Source organism: Condylura cristata, unplaced genomic scaffold, assembly GCF_000260355.1.
Source record: "Condylura cristata isolate star-nosed mole 26May11 unplaced genomic scaffold, ConCri1.0 scaffold00008, whole genome shotgun sequence".
NCBI classification, from domain to species: domain Eukaryota; kingdom Metazoa; phylum Chordata; class Mammalia; order Eulipotyphla; family Talpidae; genus Condylura; species Condylura cristata.
Window position 1 is genome coordinate 38789579 of NW_004567109.1, and position 19238 is coordinate 38808816.

At 37.4% G+C, this 19238-nt stretch overlaps 1 protein-coding gene across 1 annotated transcript in view; it reads left to right on the forward strand.

The window, feature by feature from the left end:
• Positions 1-17110, forward strand: part of LOC105853383 (cAMP-specific 3',5'-cyclic phosphodiesterase 4B-like) — a 216355-nt gene extending 199245 nt beyond the window's left edge. Inside the window, exons 3-5 of the mRNA XM_012722129.1 lie at positions 4900-4936; positions 5053-5123; positions 17011-17110. Coding sequence (XP_012577583.1) covers positions 4900-4936; positions 5053-5123; positions 17011-17110 — 208 coding nt within the window. The remainder of the gene's footprint in view (positions 1-4899; positions 4937-5052; positions 5124-17010) is intronic.
• The last annotated feature ends 2128 nt before the right edge of the window (positions 17111-19238 follow it).

Here is a 19238-nt window from a genome sequence, read left to right on the forward strand (position 1 = left end):
AGTATAAAGAGATGGGAAAGTGGGGGAAGATGGGGCTAGACACATATGCAGAACCCTCTTTGAGTAGAGCCTATACAAAAGCATTGACCTTCATGCATACAGACCTGGGGAGCTTCTAAAAGCTTTAAACTGGGGGAGGGGGAAAATAATCAGATGAATGTAAAATTAACTCTGATTGCAATATGAAGATTTTTTTGGAAGGTGGCTAAGTCTGTGCCTGAGCACCAAAAGGGAGGCTGTTTTGCTAATCCAACTAGATGGAGGGGCTTTATGGTAGAGCAAATCCAGTGAACAATTAATAAATATTTACAAGTTACTGGTTGATTGTGAAGATAGATGTGAAGTTTTAGACTTGACCAAAAAAGTAGGTGGCCACACCATTCTGTCGCAAACATTCTCTCATCACATGAAATAATGTACATATATGAAAATGCTTTGTAAATGTAAAGTAGAATTTAAGTAATACTTCTCTTAATTACAGTGGGGAAAACACACTCTCCTAAAGAAACTCTTACCAGCTGGGAATGCAATTCTTTAATTGTAATAGGAATGATACCTTGTACTAGTAGGAAAACCGTAACTAAAGTGTGTTATGTGCCAAGCACTACTATGTGAGTTGTATATATATAGCAATTAATTTTCATAACATAATTTTCATGTAAAAATATTGAGGCATAGGGGCCTGGTATCTCATAGCTGGAAGTAGCATCTAAGAAGCAAAACAATGCTATCTGGCCCCAAATTCTGTGCTCTTAACCATAATAGTACATGTCCCTTTATAAAATACACTAAAATCAATGTTACACAAGTAATACAAGTATAATTCCATGTTATTTGTAGGGAGGACAAGAGAGAAAGGTGTGATTGATAAAATCGAGAGGATAGCATTTCTAGAAAACCATTTCAGTATTTAAAGTAGACCTATACTCAATTCTAATACTCTTTAAGTGTTCTTACCCAGTTATTCTCAAAAATTGTAATGTGCTAGTTTTGTCACTAGATGATGCTCTTACAACGATTCTGAATAATCCAGCCTTGTTGGTGAGAAGCATTGCCCTCTCTAGTGGTTTGGAAAACTAAGTACATCAGTTTTATGATCCAATGTTTTTGTTATTTTCTTGTTCTTTTCTTCCTGATTATGTATATGATTTTGAACTTCATAATAACTCCATAAATAATCTGTGTAGTTAAATAGGAGATTTTTTCTTTGTTTAATTTCTTTTCCTGTACTTGCTATGAATTATCTATAGATTATCTGATCAATTCTCTGGCTGCTATTATATGACTTACAGCATTAGAATTTGCAGCTCAGCCCCTTCAAGGAATATGCTGGGAACATGCAAGACCATTTTTTGCTCCCAGACATTCTGTTCTAAACTCCTAGAGTTCCATAATGATAAAGTGATATTGATATGCGCCCTATTAATGTTTATTAATATCCCTTTAATTGCCAGTTTGTGCAGTTTTGCTCCCCAAGTCATGCAACAATACACTACTTTTAGGTACTACATATGTAGGAGATTTGTTTATTGAACTTTTTTGAGGTGTTTAGACTCCAGAAACCCAAGGACCAAAGACGATCTACTTAAGTCCAACTCCATTACTTTATCCCCCAGTAACCCCTATGTGCTATGAACAATATGAACTTCACACAGATTTCTGAACAAATAGCAAGATATATGAAACATATCCTGAGATAGCAAGCTATCTCAAGGAAATAGCTAGGGGAACGGCAGATTTTAAAACAATTCACCACACCGATTTTATCACCACTGCTCCTCTCTTTACTCTTTAGTCTTTCTGTTTCCTCACCATCTCTCTGAAGTTCTTCCTTTGATTCTCTCTCTAGACATATACCATCATCTCATGATGATGTCAGCCCCTGCCATGGCTCACAGCCAAATCTCCTAAATCTGTAGCTGCAATTCCCCTATGATAGTCTCCCCACTTGATTTCTCTGTAAGGATATCAGTGAGTATCATAAAATTCAACATGTGGAAAGGGACAATCTCCTCCCCCACTCCTCCTCACTTTATTAATGACTTCATTATATTCCCAGTCACCCATTTTTAAAATGGAAAACATTTCTTATAATCCCTTCAATTAAATGCTGAATTCTAAGAAAAATGTCTTTGTCCTCTTCTAGTCTTTTCAATTTCTTCCTCTGCCTCACTTATTTCTTCTCATGTAAATGTTTATACTACCCCACTAACTAATCTTCCCAGTTCTGTCCTCCCTCTAATCCTTATACTGGCCTGGTGTCCACAGCACTTTACTTTCTAAAGCATGCTTCCATTTGTCTGTTTCACTAAAAATCTTCACTGGCTCATTTCTTCTTATTGAGTAAAGTACCATCTCCCTAACTAGCATTCCCCTTAACTTGATGGTCTTATTCTCTATAAATGTGTGTAATTAATATGGTCAGCCACCAAACATCCAGTAAATGGGTTGAATCCTAACTCATGTCCATGTTCATGCTGTTTCTCTGAATTGGTAGCATCTACTGTCCATACCTTTGAAAGCCTGCCCTTCAAAGTTCATTGCAGGGCCGTCCCTGGTGGCACAAAAAGTTAAAACGCAACACTATGAAGCTATCTGCATCCACTGTAGCATGAGTTTGATCCCCACCCAGGGAGTTTACCCACATGGTGAAGCAGACCACTCCTGACCTGCCCTCTGCTCCCCTCAGAAGTGCGTTTCAGTAGATCTGGATCACCTGTTCTGCTCCCCACTCTGTCTCTGGTGAATCCTCTCACCACCACCCACCCCCTACACCTCTGGCCTATATCCCAGTTCTTGTGTGTATAAATTTAAAAATCTTAAAAAAAAATTCATTACAAATGGTACCCATTCAATCCAACCTTTCCTGCTTCTTCTAATCTTATTTTTTAAAAGTAATATAATAGTTTATTTTTACATCATTTTGTGCATTTTTTCCAACTCAGTTGGAATCCCCATGGGCTTCCCATCACCAAATCACCCATGTGCCATCACCATAGTCCAGTGCATTTCCCTCCCCCAACTGTTTTTGATCCCATTCCCCACTCCACCCCCATAAAATGTCTCTGGTATATAGCTGTTCATTATTATTAATATTTTCTCGCCTGGTCCATTATACTCCTGCTATGAGTGAAACCATTTGGTATTTTTCCTTTTCTTTCTGGCTTACTTCACTAAACATGATCTTTTCCAGCTTCATCCATGTTGCTGCAAAAGACATATTTATTTTTTTAGTTGCTGAGTAATATTCCATTGTGTATATATACCACATCTTTTTAATCCAGTCCTCTACTTTTGGGCATTTGGGCTGTTTCCATGTTTTTCCAATTGTAAATAATGCAGCAATAAACATGGGGATGCAGGTATCTTTTTCAATGAGTGTTTTTGTGTCTTTTGGGTAGATACCTAGGAGTGGGGTTCTTCTAATCTTTTTATTATCACCTCTCATTTTTTCTCTGGTAAACATCCACTGTTTGAATCTTCCGTTTCACCTTTATAACATCTATATTGTGCTCAAATATTTCTGTCTCCCCTAATATATTTTAAATTGAGGGGGTCATAATTTAATTTACCATCATAAAATATAATTATTAAAAGCATAATTTTCTTCAATCAAACAGTATCTGTTTTCCTACTTAGCAGCTTTGTACTAGTGAAATAGTTGCTGCCTCTGTGAGCCTTGATGTCATCTGTAAAATGGGAATATTAAGAGAACCTGCATCATCTCTGTCAGGCCACAGGGCAAGACACATAGCAATCACAAAAGAATGCTTACTTTAATCAGTATCATAGTCTTAATTATACAAAATGGATGTGCAATAAGTTTGCTAGAATGAATTGAAAGGGGACTTCTAGCTAAAGAGAAGGGTAGAAAAGAAAATTATTAGTGCCCATGCTAAAGGAGAGACCCCTTTAGATATAAATACTAGTCACCTGTAGACTCCAGGCCTGGTACTGGGTAGGGACTTACTGATAGTTTATTGCTCTCATCTGGTTCACCAATGAAAAGTTGTATTTGGGTTGTGATCCTGAGAACAGAGAAGATAGCTCTCACAGTGAAGGAAGCACATTGTCAACTAACTTCTGTGTGGCTGCTGTGATTCACAATCTGATAGCAAGATTGATCTGATTTTATGTTTGCATTTCAAGCCTACCTGTCTTCTGATGATTTTATTGGAGAGTTTGCTAATGTGGGTTTGAGTAGATTCATGGAAGCATGTGCTGAAGTTAGACTTCATTTCTGAAAACATACTTCTAACCTCTCCTAAGTAGATTTACATAATTCTAGGTCAAGCTTAGTCAGATCTTTGGAACGAAAGGAAAAAACAATGCTATGGTAATAGTGGGTTCACTCAGCTTTTCCTTGATACTTTTAAGAAAAAAAGTTATACTGAAAACAAAAAATAATGGGATTCCCAGACAGAAATTTGTGTTTAAATATTATTAAGGCTGTAGTTCAAATCAACAAAAGCCAGGAAATCCAAAGTTAACCTTTATCCAGACTGTTATGCCATTTTTTCCAGCTCTGTGTATGCCTGTGTGCCCTCCCTTTGATTTCCTGGCCTGGAAACCAAAATCCACAAGTCGCTTTATATTACAACACTCTGAGCCTGCTATTTAGTGGGACTATACCCTCAAGATAAGTGTTTAGTTGCAAGTGTTTTTAAGTATTCTCAATGTAAATTTGGAGCCATGAACCTGGTGGTTATTTTTCTCCCTTTCAAGCTCCTGAGGTCCCAATTTATGCCTGTCAGTCCTACCTGTTGTCCAGGTTGACTTGTATAACATTTGTGTTGCTAACAGTAATACAGTTTAATATTAAAGTTTATCATATGTCACTTGTAATTCAAATGCATTTTTAAATGTTTTTTTTTTGTTTTTGTTTTTTTTTTAAACCAGACATGGCGATGACTTGATTGTAACACCTTTTGCCCAGGTATGTATCATGCTGGCCCTGGCTTGCTATCACTCTGTTCCTGGGTGGAGTGTAGCCTCTGTTTATGCCCATTTGTCTTCTTTTGTTCCTAATCATTTGAAATCTTTTCCTTATAGGTCCTCGCCAGTTTGCGAAGTGTGAGAAACAACTTCACTGTACTAACAAATCTTCATGGGACATCCAACAAGTAAGCATGGACAAGTCAAAAATATTGAATTGTGTTTAATATAGACAGACAGATAAGCAGATGAATAGGTATTGCATGGAAGTTTGGCCTCCAACAGAATGAAATTTGAAAGTAGATGGAATACCATAGTGTTTTAGAATAGGGAAGATGTTAGAAATTACTATGGACCTTGTTAATCTTTATATTCTTAATGTTTAGTTCACTAGGCATCCATCAAATGAAAGAATGGCATGAAGATATTTTGTTTACATTCATATTTACTACTTGAAAAGTTGGATACTTATTAGTAATGGCCATAAATTCTATTAAAATTGTTTTGGAACTATTAATGAATTCATATTGAGAGTGTCTACAAGTCTAAGCCCAAGTTGCTTATTTTTTGATCATATGTAAATAAGTTCATTTGAATCAATATAAGTAAGATAATTTCTTCTCTGTCCCACGCTAAATATAGATCCTTAGTTATTTCAGTTAACATTGCTTTTAATGTTAGTCTCCTCACCTGTAAAACAAAGGGGTTGAAGTTGAACTTTCTCCTCCAAATTATCTCACTTCGAGTCTGATCTATATCTTATGTGATCCTTCTCCAGAGTATTGTAAAGATCATTACAGGACTCAGAATGATGCGGGCCCAGCGATCCTGGAGTGGAGGGACTAGAGGAAACCTCTTAGATCATTGAGTGAATTTATTTGTCTTAGAAAGACAAAGAGAAAGAGAAGTCTGGGCCTTCAAAAATTCAGCAACTTTCTAACACCCACACCATAGCTTAGAGACACACAAGCATCAAATTCTAACTCTTTTGATATTCCAGTCAACATTCACAGAAGAATACCATCTGGATTCTTCTGAATCTGGATGAACAAACAAATTAACATTGGATAGATAAATAAGGGGAAAAGACTAAATTTAATAATATGCATATGTAAATTCTAAACTTCTGAAAGGGGCAAAATGGGAGTTTATATCCTGTGCTGAGAGACCTGGGGCATGTAGGAAAGAGGAGAGGATAACTAAACCTTGTCTCTAGATGTTTGCCCTGCCTTTAAATGTCCTTTTTTCAATAGGAGGGTTGTTTATAGAGCCATCTGTAAATCTAGGTCATCTGATTTTTTAAGTGATGATAACAGTTTCTCCAAAGGCCCATAGGTCCCTGTTAACCTTATACTGGACATTTGGGTAAAGCTCATCTGCAGCCTTTTTGGGGAGACACATTCCACATCATCAGTCTCTTAATTTGCTTGTTTCCAAAAGCTGATTTGTTAAAAGTGAGACTAAATCTTGATTTGGGAGCTTACTTTTCTTTTCTCTGTTCTATAACTTGTTAAAGCCACAGAACTTTGCATACCCATGTAGTCTTTCCACCTGTGGTTGCTTCCTTCTAAACTATTCTCCAAACTGCCACCAGAGTGAGCTTTTTGACATGCTGTTTGATCAAGTCACTCTCCTCCAGCCTGAGACATTTCAGTGGTTCCCTATAATCATTAATAGAAAGCTTAAATGTAAGTGCTTGGCACCAAAGTCACCTCATTCTCATACTCCAGTTAATCTGACTGATGGTTATGGGGTTAATATTTGATACAAGGTACATATATAAGATAGAGATTTGCCCAGACCCTTTTGCAGTGGTACTCCCTCTTTATTCACTTATTAAATAATTCACCCAACAAGAGTTCAGGCTTTGATAGTACATACTATTCATATATATATATATATGAATATATATCCAATGACTATATACCAATGACTGTTATAAAGGAGGCACTCAATAAGTGTTTGTTAAGTACATATATATGTGTGTATGTGTATATGTATATATTTATATTCTCTATATATATGGAGAATACATATGAGTTGTATTTGTGTGTGTGTTTAACAAACATTTGTTGAGTACCTCCTTTGTCCCAGTCATAGGTGAGATAACAATAAACAAAACAGAGTTCTCCATTCTTAATAGGAAGTGCCAGGCATATAGTGGTGAAGGTTCAGATTAGGTCTTTGGGCAGCCACATGGGATCACAATCTAGCAGAAGAGTGATCTGTTTATCCCCTGCATGTTCTATTTACCATCCTGATGCTGGACTTAATGTTCTCTTTTCCTAAAATGGCTTCACTTTCCATTGAATGCTTGATGAAATACCACTTGTCTTTTTTAACACATCTCTAGTATCACTTTAATCAGGATACTTTCCCTTCCCCCAATAAGTGTGACTGAGCACCCCTTAGTGCCATGAGGGCACTCTATAGACCTTTTCACACTGTTCATGGATTTCTGCCCTTATTTAGATCATGTGCCCTTTGGGGTTTCTTGAGAATTATGTTTACTTTTTCTTGAATTTCCAAGAATTAGTAGGATCCCTAAAACATATTATATATACATAAATCTTCATTAAACATATGAATTTCTGAATAAATAAGTGTTGGGAAAATCGACATTTAGAAATTTATTTTTTCAGGCGTGATATCTTCTCTTTCCCCACCTTTTTTTTTTTTTCTTACAGGATATGAACTCTGTGGCCACACTTATTGATTTCAGAACCCAATTCTGTCACTTGAAATTATGTTACTAATCTCACTTTTCTTGATTTTCCAAACTGAGAAATAGGGCTTTTTCTGAGGATTTGATGAGTTTTTATTGTAAAGTATTCATAACAAACTCTACCACATTATTAGGTGCTCAATAAATGTGAGTTAAGTGAATTGTTCAAGAACATACCTTTTCTGGTGAATTGTCATGCTTGAAGCCTGGTCTCCTGACTCTCCTTACAGGGCTCTTTCCATTTATGACATCTGAGAAGTCCTCTGAGTTATAGGGGGAAAATATCTGAATGCTTTGAAACAGAAAATTTAGAAAAAATATTATGCAATATACTTTAAGAGACCCAAACACAGAGACATGATCTAGGAAAGTATTTTTAGGTACTAAAATATGAAAAATGAAGCTCTGCATCAAGATGATGGAGATGAAAATTGTGGAGGAAGGGATTAATAAAGCTAACTTTCAAGGCTTCTTTAGCATAACTAGGCCAAGGCTACCATATTGTATAGTTCCATGGAGAAGGAAGAAGAAAAGGGAATAGGGAGGATGTCTTTAGTTACTGATTTGTTAGCACTGCTTGGAGGTTCTTACTCTATTAGTTGCATTAGGGGGCATTCAATGTTGTGTTGCTGATTAATAGACTGAAGCTATTTTCTTGAGAAATTGGTTTTCCAAAGCCTTGAGGATTTTGAGCCACATAAACTTTCAGGAACTGAGTACCCTAAGGCCATAATTGCCATATACAAAGCTGACCCAGAGCCCATTCTTACACTCATACTGAGAACCACCTACCCAAATCATGACCCTTTATAATACCTTTGGTTCAAATCAGATCACACTCACCAAAAGAAATGGATGTCCAGCAGTATGTTCCATCTACTGATCTTCCTTAAATCTGTGCCCAGATGATTCAGAGTTGGTCACCCCAAAGTACTGATTTCAAATCCTTCCTTGAAATCAACACCAGCCAACAGAAGTTCAAGGCAGGGCACATCTACCACTAGAGTTTCATAGAGGGAATTGAGGTTGCATAGGCTAGTGCAGGCTCTGAACTGAAAGATGTGTTTTAGCCACAAATGGGACAGTCAGGCAGGGACAGGTTGGAAAACTGAGTGTCTGTTTAAAACACTCCTTTCTATTCTGAGAGTGTCAATACCCTCAAACTAGTAAAGGAAAAAGAAGACAAGAATATCTTCCAGGAATGAATCCACCAATGCTGAGAGCATTCCCTCTGCCCTGCCATATTTTCTTAACAACTGCAACTATAAGATTTATGAACTCAGAAGTTACTTTCTGGGATATTTGATGTGGGTTCCAGAGTGCACTCCCTACCTTGAATGCTTACACTCCCTACATTTCAGCAATAATTATGTCCTTGGAATGGTTTTCAAAAAACATCTGGATAGTGTAGTTTATTATGTGAAAAGAACTCCCACATAGAACTATACTTCTCACAAGCTGAGATTTCCTTTATCTTTTCGCTTTTTTGCCACATAAAGCAGTTCATTGTCTGCCTGAGCTTTACCACCCAAAGGGTAAAAATCTCTAAGTTCCTGTTGTGGTGATTTCCTTGCACTTCCATGAAATATTCAATTAAGGGATGCTTGATTGGGCCTGTATTTCTTGGCTTCAAATTAAAACCTATATGTCCTTTGTCTCAAGAGTTAACTTTTGAAAATATGTCTTTCATTTAGTGTTGCTAATTCAGATAAGCATCCCTAAAGCTTCCACTGATTTCAAACAGACTGATGGAGAAATCACACATTCTGAGTAAGAGGACCCACAATTCTGTAACCTGATAACCAGATGATAGAGCTGTGTGCAAATAGGTATCCTTATCATTCACATGTATCTTTAGCCATGACTATCAGGAAATCATTTAACATCACTGCATTAGCATCCTTCTAAGAATAATGTTATCAACATGTGTGTAACCTTTGGAAAATGATTAATGACCATTTCAACTTTTCAAGTGTATATCTAAAGTGTCTTTATATCTGAAATGCTTTAGGTATATTGGCATAGGATTTAAATGAGAGCAGAGAAGCAAAGTCTTAAGCATTCAGAGCTGGAAAAAAAACTAGGCAAAAATCCTCAGATTAAGTGAGGAAATGTATGTAAAACTGTACACCTAGGATCTGGCATGTAGAAAGTTAGCAGTAAATGTTAGTTGCTGCCAGCTCTCCCCAACTGAAGAAGAGACTGAGAAGTTCATTTACCCAGGGCTAGGCAATGCATTATGGTGCCAGAGCCAAGACTGGAATCCTGTGTGCTTGTTCACAGTCCAGTTCTCTCTCCACTGTGCTACTCAGTCCTGGAAATTATGAACTACTGTGGTCATTTAATCCACCCTATTAATATCACCATCTTCAGCAACTCAGGCATATAACTTTTTATAGTTCTTCCATAAATCGGGGACCAATGGGAGCCGGGCAACCAAGGCCATTTTCTTCCAGCATTCATCATAGTTTTCTAATTGGCACTTTCATATCCTAAAGCAATCATGCCACTTTCAGAAGCATTACTCATTTTAAATGTACTGAGCCTTTTCTTTGTACCAGGTTTGGAGAATAAGTGAGAAATAAAATGAAATTGGGCCCCTGCCTTTCCAGAGCTAATATAGACAGAGGCTTATCTGAATTAGAAGTTCTATATAAAAGCTGTAATTTCAAAATTATCACCTTAAACAAAAGAATGTACATAATTTTCAAGAAGATTTTGGGAGAATTAGGTGATGTGAGAAGCCATACTATTAAAAAAGAAGAGGTTTTTAACATTTAAGTTCTAGTTCAGTGTCTCCTTTCATGGACATTTTTGTTAAAACTCAGGAAGATAATTAAAATTATTTGAATTACATAATAAATCCCATGTATACATGTTGAATACTAACCATAACCAATGTTTTGCCTATTCCAAGGTTACAAAAATATACAACATTCAATCTCTGCATTATGTTCTCACAGGCAAATTATAGAAATATTCTAAACTTATAATTGGCCCCCAAAAGACAATACTAAGGATTAAAGACTTCTTTGAGAAGAAAATCCTTCAGTGGAGTCCCAGAACATGTGAAAGAGTAGCCACTTAAAGAGAAAGGGGATAAAAAGAAGGGGGGGGGTGATCAAATGGACAGTGGCAGAGGATTGTTGGTGCTTGGTGATAGATGAAATATGATAACATACATCTGAAGAGAAGAGGGATGGCCCTAAACCCTTAAAGCATAAGCAGTGTTGTAATTCAACATTTCCTCTCTGTCCCTTTCTCTCTCCATACACACACACAGAGGGAGAAAAGGATCTAGATGGGCAAAACATCCAAGGACCCAGCAACATGAGTCTAGAGAAACAACAAGTAGCATGTAGAAACAAGACTAGAGAGCAAAAGGAAAGCAGGTGAAACATTCCTAAGGTATTTGGTTCCTCAAATCAGTTCATACCAATGGTTCATTCAATCAACAGTTTACCAACATTTACAAAGTCAACGCTGTTCTAGAGGCAAGTTGGTGGTTCTGCAGAAGATATATGGAAGAGGTCAAGGTTGGATTCTATCATCAATGGATAACAAATTAGTGGTGGGAATAATATGCACTTTTATAGTGCTAACATGAAGAAATAACCATAAGATACAGATACAACCCATTGGATGATAAGAAAAAGGAACAATTTTAGCCAAGAGGATAATATCCTTGGTAGAAGATGATATTTGACCTTTGGATGTACAATTCTAACACCAATTCTGATATATTGGATTTTTTCTCCCACTTCATTTCTTCATTATACCAGTTTGGTGTCCTATAATTCAATTCAATTCAATACTAATACAGTCTACTTGGAGATTGAGTCTAATCCCACAGGTTAAGGGTTCAGTCCTATGAGACACACATTCCACTATGCCAGTCTCAAGTTCAATATGTGGCCTGTGCTTCTGACTACCTACTACATAGGTCAGGGTTTCCAATGACTTCCTTGAATTTGATTGGCTTTTTCAAGTGAATCACAGAACTCAAAGAACATTTTATTTACTAGATTGCTGGTTTACAACATTGTAAGATACATAAAATTGCAGGATATAAAAGAACCAGATGTTAAAAAGACATAAGGCAAAGTTTGTGGGAAAAAATACAGAGCTTCTTGCTACCTGAGCATGCCCCTCTGTTCAAATGTTCATAATGTGGAAGCTCTCCAAAATTAGTCTTTTGGGGATTTTATGAAGGGTTTATTCCAAAGACTGATTTAATCATTTTTCATAGGTAATTGAATTCAATATCCAGCCCTCTCTGCTCCCCAGAACACTGGGGTAAAGTGGGGAGAAAGATTGAAAGTGCTAATCCTCTTATCATAGTGTTGGTTCCCCCTGGCAACCATACCCCATCTAGAAATTACCTAGGGACTTTCTAAAACTCACCTTATTAATATAATAAGATTCATCACTTAGAATACTCAAAAGGGTTTAGGAGCTCAATGCCAGGAATGGGACAAAGAGCAAATACATTTTTTCTCATTATAAATCACAGGGTCATAAAAAGGTAGGTGAGATTTAGATATGTGGATTTGTGTGGAAGAGCTTTCCTTTCAGCAAAAATAGCCTATCAGAATAGTTATGTCAGAAAAGGAATAATAGATTAAAAGAAAATGAAATAAATAAAATTAGCCTTGAAGAAGTAGGAGTTAGTACTTTCCCTCACATATTCATTCCTTCACTCACTCATTCTTTCTTCTGTCAATAAATATTTATTGACTGCTTAGCACATGAAAGACTTTCCTGGGCTCCAAGGATCCAGTAGTAAGTAAGCTATTTACTAGTCATATAAAGATATCATTTGAGCTAAAGCATTCTACATTGAGCACAATTTATACAATACCTACTTTAATTGTGGTTTTAAAGTGCAACTGAGAAGCACAAGATGCATCAACACAAACAACCAGTCAGTGTTTGAGATGAAATGTCAGGCTGAGATAAGATGGGCAAAGTATGTCGAGGTGAAAGAGCAGAAGACTTAAAAGCCAGGCTAAGGAGTTTAGAATTTAATCTCTTAATTTTCCTGAAAAACGGCCCTCTGTATTAGTGCAGGTGCTATCAGCAGATGAAACAGTGGAAAAAACATGCCCTTTGGATTCAAAAAGACTTCATTTTGAATCCTGACCACACCAATTACAAATCTCGTGTGCTCCGGCATTGTTTCTTTACCTCTCACTTCAGTTTCCTTAAAGTAAGACAACATCCCCAATGGAAGTTTCCAAACACAATGTCAAGCAGAGTGAAGCAATCATTGGATGGCAATTTCCTTTCCCTTGTCATACATGAGCATCTCATGTCACCTAGGGTGTAAAAGTCCCTCGCCTCAGACGACTCAGCAAGTAAATTAGAGGTAGATATGTACTCTGATTGTCAGACCTCACAGTGGCTGTAAGCTCCAGTTGCCTAGAATCTAAGTTACCCCTAAAACACCAACACCCTAAGGGGATTTGGATGTAAAAACCTAGGAAGATAACTGTTGTCAAACCAGCAAGGAGACTTATCCTTAGTAATACCTTTGCAGATTTTTTCTGTCTTTTAAATTTTGACTCCCTTCCCAACTAGTCTCTACATAAGAATTCATAGATTTCTGTGAAAATTTTTAAAAAGTCCCACTAATTCCCAGGTCTCATCCCACATATACTGAAATAGACTCTTTAGGGGTGGGAAAACGAATCATATAATTTTTTTTTAATTTTATAATTGTTTATTTTTACATAGTTTTGTGCATTTTCTGATCTCACTTGCAATCCCCTTGGGTTTTCCATCATCAAATCACCCATATGCCATCACCATAGTCCAGTGTATTTCTCTCCCCCCACTGTTTCTGATCCCATTCCCCCCTCCACCCCCACAAAATGTCTCTGGTATATAGCTGTTTGTCATTATTATTTTCTTGCCTGGTCCATTATACTCCTGCTATGAGTGAAACCATTTGGTATTTTTCCTCTTTCTGGCTTATTTCACTAAGCATGGTCTTTTTCAGCTCCATCCATGTTGCTGCAAAATGCATGTGTTTCTTTTTTTGGTGGCTGAGTAATATTCCACATCTTTTTAATCCAGTCACCCACTTTTGGGCTTTTGGGCTGTTTCCATGTCTTTCCAATTGTAAATATTGCAGCAATAAACATGGGGGTGCAGGTATCTTTTTTTTTAAGATTTATTTATTTATTCATACAGAACTGGGGTACAGGCCAGAGATGTGGAGGGTGAGAGGATTCACTGAGATAGAGTGGGGAGCAGAAAAGGCAGATCGACGAAGTACACTGCTGAGGGGAGCAGCGGGTGGGCAGGAGAGGTCTGCCACGCCATGTGGATCTCCTCTGGGGCAGGTGGGGATTGAACTCATGCGGAAGTGGCTTAAGCTTCTTAGTGCTGTGCTTTAACCCGCTGCACCACCAGGGAGGGCCGCAGGTATCTTTTTGAATCCGTGTTTTTGTGTCTTTTGGGTAGATACCTAGGAGTGGGATTGCTGGGTCATAGGGAAGCTCCATGTTTAGCAGTTTGAGGAACCTCCAAACAGTTTTCCATAGTGGTTGTACTAGTTTGCATTCCCAGCAGCAGTACAGGGGAGTTCCTTTTTTTCCACATCCTTGTTAACACTTGTTGTTGCTAGTTGTTTGAAGATGTGCCATTCTCAGTGGGGTAGGGTGGTATCTCATTGTGGTTTTAATTTGCATCTCCAATATTACAAATGATGTTTAACATTTTTTCATATACTTGTTGGCCATCTGCATTTCCTCCTTGGAGAAGTGTCTTTTTAGCTCTACTGCCCATTTTTTGATGGGGTTGTTTACTTTATTTTTGTTGAGTTTCATCAGTTCTCCGTATATTTTTGTGATCAGACCTTTATCACTACTTTTGTGTGAGAAAATGTTTTCCCAATCAGTGGGATGTCTGTTTGTCTTTTGTAATGTCTTCTTTGATGTACAGAAGATCTTTAACTTGATGTAGTCCCATCTACTTATCCTTGCCTTCACTATCATTGCATTGGGTGCTCTATCTTTAAAGATGTTGCTGAAGTGTATGTCGTGTAGTGTTTGGCCCATCTTTGCCTCCAGGTATTTTATAGTTTCTATTCTTATGTCTAGGTCTTTAATCCACTTTGAGTTGATTTTTGTGTATAGTGATCTAGTTTCATTTTTTTTTTGCATGTAGCTTCCCAGTTTTCCCAGCACCATTTGCTGAACAAACTTTCTTTGCTCCATTGTATCTTCTTTTCTCCTTTGTCAAAGATTAGCTCTCCATAAACCTGTGGGTTTATATCTGGATTTTCTATCTGAATCCACTGTTCTGTATGTCTGTTCTTGTTCCAGTACCATGCAGTTTTGATTATTATGGCTTTGTGGCATAGCTTGAAGTTTGGGTTTGTAATGTCTCCATTCTCTTTCTTCCTAGTCATGAGAGTTTTGGCTAGTAGAGGTCTTTTTTTGTTCCATATGAATCTCATCAATATTTTTTCTATTTCTTTGAAAAATGTCATTGAGATTTTATTGGGATGGTGTTAAGTCTGTATATCGCTTTTGATAGGATGGCCATTTTTATGATTTTAATTCTCCCGATCCATGAACAGGGGATGTCTTTCCATTTCATGGTGTCATCTTGTATTTCTTTTAACAGTGTTTTGTAATTTTCTTTGTAGGGGTCTTTTATCTCTTTTGTTAGGTTGATTCCCAGGTATTTGATTCTTTTTGTTTTAATTGAAAAGGTGTTTATTATTATTATTATTATTTCTGCTTCTTCTGATTAGTTTTTGTGTATAGGGAGGCCTCTGATTTTTGTGTTTTGATTTTATATACCTGCTACCTTACTAAACTGGTTGATCAGTTTCTTTGTGGCGTTTTTAGGGTTTTCCATGTAGAGTAACATATCATCTGCAAATAAGGACAGTTGTACTTCTTCTTTCCCTATTTGGATTCCTTGTATATCTTTTTCCTGTCTTATTGCTCTGGCTAGAACTTCCAATGTTATGTTGAAGAGCAGTGGCGATAGTGAACACCCTTGTCTTGTTCCTGATTTCAAGGGAAAGGCTTTCAGCTTTTCTCCATTGAAGATAATATTGGCTGTGGGTTTGTCATATATGGCTTTTATCATGTTGAGGAATGTTCCTTCTATTCCGAGGATTTCGAGGGCCTTAAATATAAATGGGTGTTGAACTTTGTTGAATGTCTTTTCCACATCTATTGATATGATTATGTGGTTTTTATTTTTCTGTCAGTTGATGTGATGGATTCCATTAATTGATTTTCTGATGTTGAACCATCCTTGTGCTCCTAGGATAAAGCCCATTGGTCATGGTGTATTATGAATCATATTTTTAATAGCTCCCCATATTTAAAAGTCATTTTCTTGCTTTGGTTGCTAATGTCCTTTAACTCTTTTCCGGGGCCAAGAGGCCAAGAAACATCTATCCCAGCGGTTCTGAAAATGTGGTCCCTGACCAGCATCATTAACAACAGGTAGGCACTAAATAGAAGTGCAAATTTTCAAGCTGAGTGAATCAGAAACTCTGGCATGGGATCTAACAATATACCTTAATAAACTCCTAGGTGATTCTAATGCACCTTAAAATTTGAGGATCACTGATTTATACTATTTCTGGGAAGTTCTCAAGCAATACACTGGGAATCTAAGATTCTGGCAAGCATGAACTTTTATGAGGACAAAAAAAAAAAGTACAGAGTTCTGGGGGAAGGGAAAGAGAAAAAGGAAAAAATAAGATCAAAAAGAAAGAGGAGCCCCCAAAATTAGTGGAGCATGTATTTGTTCATCCAGCAAGTTTGTCATGATGCAAAATGCCTGGTTCCTCCATGAAAAGACTGTTTCATAAGCAACATAGATTCTATTCCTAGTGTCTATGTGGCCTTTGACAAGTCACTTCACCTCTCTGGAGCTCAGTTTCTAAGGTGCAAAAGGAAAGCATAGTCCGATTATTCTCTAAGCGTTCTGGTTGTGACATTTTACAGCTTTGTCCAAAGAAATTAGAATTTGCTCTAACAAATTGGTGTTATTTTTAAGCAAGTGTATCTCTTCTGAGTGCCTACTGGTAACCTAAAACAGAAGGGCTGACTGTGGACCTGGAGCAAACGACTTCCTTCCTGGAGAGCTGGAGCATCCAGAAGACTGTGCACAGGGAAATTCCAGGCCATCTGGATGTGAGAGAATTGCAGTCATCTACCCTTGTTACAGGAGTCTGTCTTCCGGAGATAGCATTATGTCACTTGATAGCTGATTATGACCGGAAAAGGGGGGTAGGGGACTAGGTACAGCAGGCCTGAAGCACAGAGGGGATATTCAGACAAAGACTCAGGCCTTCTTTTCTTTTGTGTCCACAGGAGGTCCCCAGCTGCTAGCCAGCCTCCTGTCTCCAGAGTTAACCTGCAAGGTAAGCCATATTCTGAAGCTTGTCTACATGTATCAGTATATCAAATGTGACTCTTATTCAGAATTTTATTCAGTTTAGAACTATTGTTCTAAACAGTTTGTTTACATACTATGGCCTTTAAAAGTATGTCTTGGTGACATTGTTCAGAGGTCTAGTGGTGCTTAACTGAATTGTATATGAAACCAAATGAAAAAGCACTTTAAGCAGGCTTCACACTGTGATGGATGTATGGTGATGCTGTCTCCCACAGGAGGAGCAAAAGGCCGACCTATACTGATAATGTGACTTGACCTCAGTTTGCTGGCCCCAGTAAACTCTGGAAGAGCTAACTTCAGTGGCCCTGAGGTGCCCCCACATTGACCTGAGGGCCCCACTGGGTATGTTAGTGGTTTTCCTCTTAGCATCAACTGTAGATCCCACTTGAATCTACATCCTTTCCAGGTGTGAAACCAAAGGTTCTTTCTAGGTCACTAATCATTTCTCTTGGAGGTCATCCAACTTTGTTCTTCAAAGATGTTTTCATTTTTCTTTAAAGAAACCTGACCTCTCATCTTTCAGTGCTGTGTATTCACTTTTCACATGGAATTGAGAACCGTGGAAAGAAAGGGTCACCTTGAAGCAACATCAAGAAGATGTACTAAACATAAATTTGTCTTGACATAAGAACAACCAGCTTGATAAGTTTTTTTTTTTTTAAGTCCAAAAGCTGCCCCTTATGTCTCCCCCAAATATTTTTCTAGTGGACTTGAGTAAGACCACAGGAGAAACAAGTAAGATGAAAGCCTAGGAGTTGGCCTGCCTCCTGACATTGCCGCATACACTTCTGTTTCTAGCAGGGCCATTCCCTTTGTTTTATACTTATGACCTTCCTTCCTTGGATGCTGTGTTTTCTTGTTGGTATCACAGCTTTAAGTATAACGGAAATATTGCAAAAGCCCAACTTCTAAGAGAAAGGAACAAAGGCAGTAGGTTCCAGTGGCTCATTGGCTTCTGAAGTATTTATGGTACATGCTTTTAAAAATATTTTTATGAGAAAAAGTTTGAGAAGAATAAAAGTGAAAGGAAGATATTAAGTAGAGGTGAGTTTACCTTTAGAGTCTCATGATGTGAAACAGAGAGAAGAAAATAGTACTCTATCCATGGACTTCAAAAACTTGGTGTGCTGATGTACTATTTCCTTTAGAAGTTTTATAAAAAGAAACTAAATAGTGTTTTCACGTATAACTGGTGGCACATACTTGGAGATCAAAGGAGGTAGTTTTGAAACTCCTATCCTTTCGTCATATTGGCCTACCAGTGAGGCACTCTTACTCACATCTCTTTTAGCCAGATTTACTGAGCTACTTTTGACATCTATTTGAATATTTACAGTGTTTTAATGTAACAAATACTGGCAAATGTTAGGACAATACGTGATATTTATGGTTCTCAAAATTAGCTCATTACCCAATGATGCTGTTGGAAAGATCATTTTGTGATTATTGGCACAGGAGCTACCCCCTGGCAACTGGAGACTCTTTTACTAAATTCTTTTAAAACAATGGAGCAAAGAAAGGACAATACCACTTAGGCAATTTGTTTTTGTCTGTCTTTGTGGCAAACTACAAAATATGTAGCTTTTCATTGGAAAGAAAAGGTAACGATACTGATGATTACATAATTATAGGTTTCAAAACCTCCTAACACTTAACCATAGTCACAAAAGGAAGGAGGACACACACATCCTGTGTTTTGTTTTTATTATCAGCTTAAATATGTCAGGCAGATTTTTCCTGTTATTTTAATATTTATCAGCATTTGACAAAGAGGTGTGTTTAAATAGAAACTTTAAAGAGGAATGAAAATTAAGAGGCTCAGAGCAAACAGAGAATTGAAAGCTGAAGTACTGCTTTCAAAGATGATTTTTTTCATAATGAGATAGGGTTTCCATTTATTAGAAGTGAAGCCAAAGTCATGTATTTCAATTGAAATCTAAGGTGAAAGTTACAAGAAAACCACAATAACTTAAACAAATTTAACAATACTCCAATTTGTTAGGGAAACCTAGCTGATTTAGGAAAGTGTATTCTTGTAAGGAAGCAAATTTGAGAGAAAGAGAAAGGGAGGGAGGGAGGAAGGGAGGTAAAAAAGGAAGGAGGAAAGGAGGGATGGAGAGGGGGCAGGAGGGTGGGGAGGAGA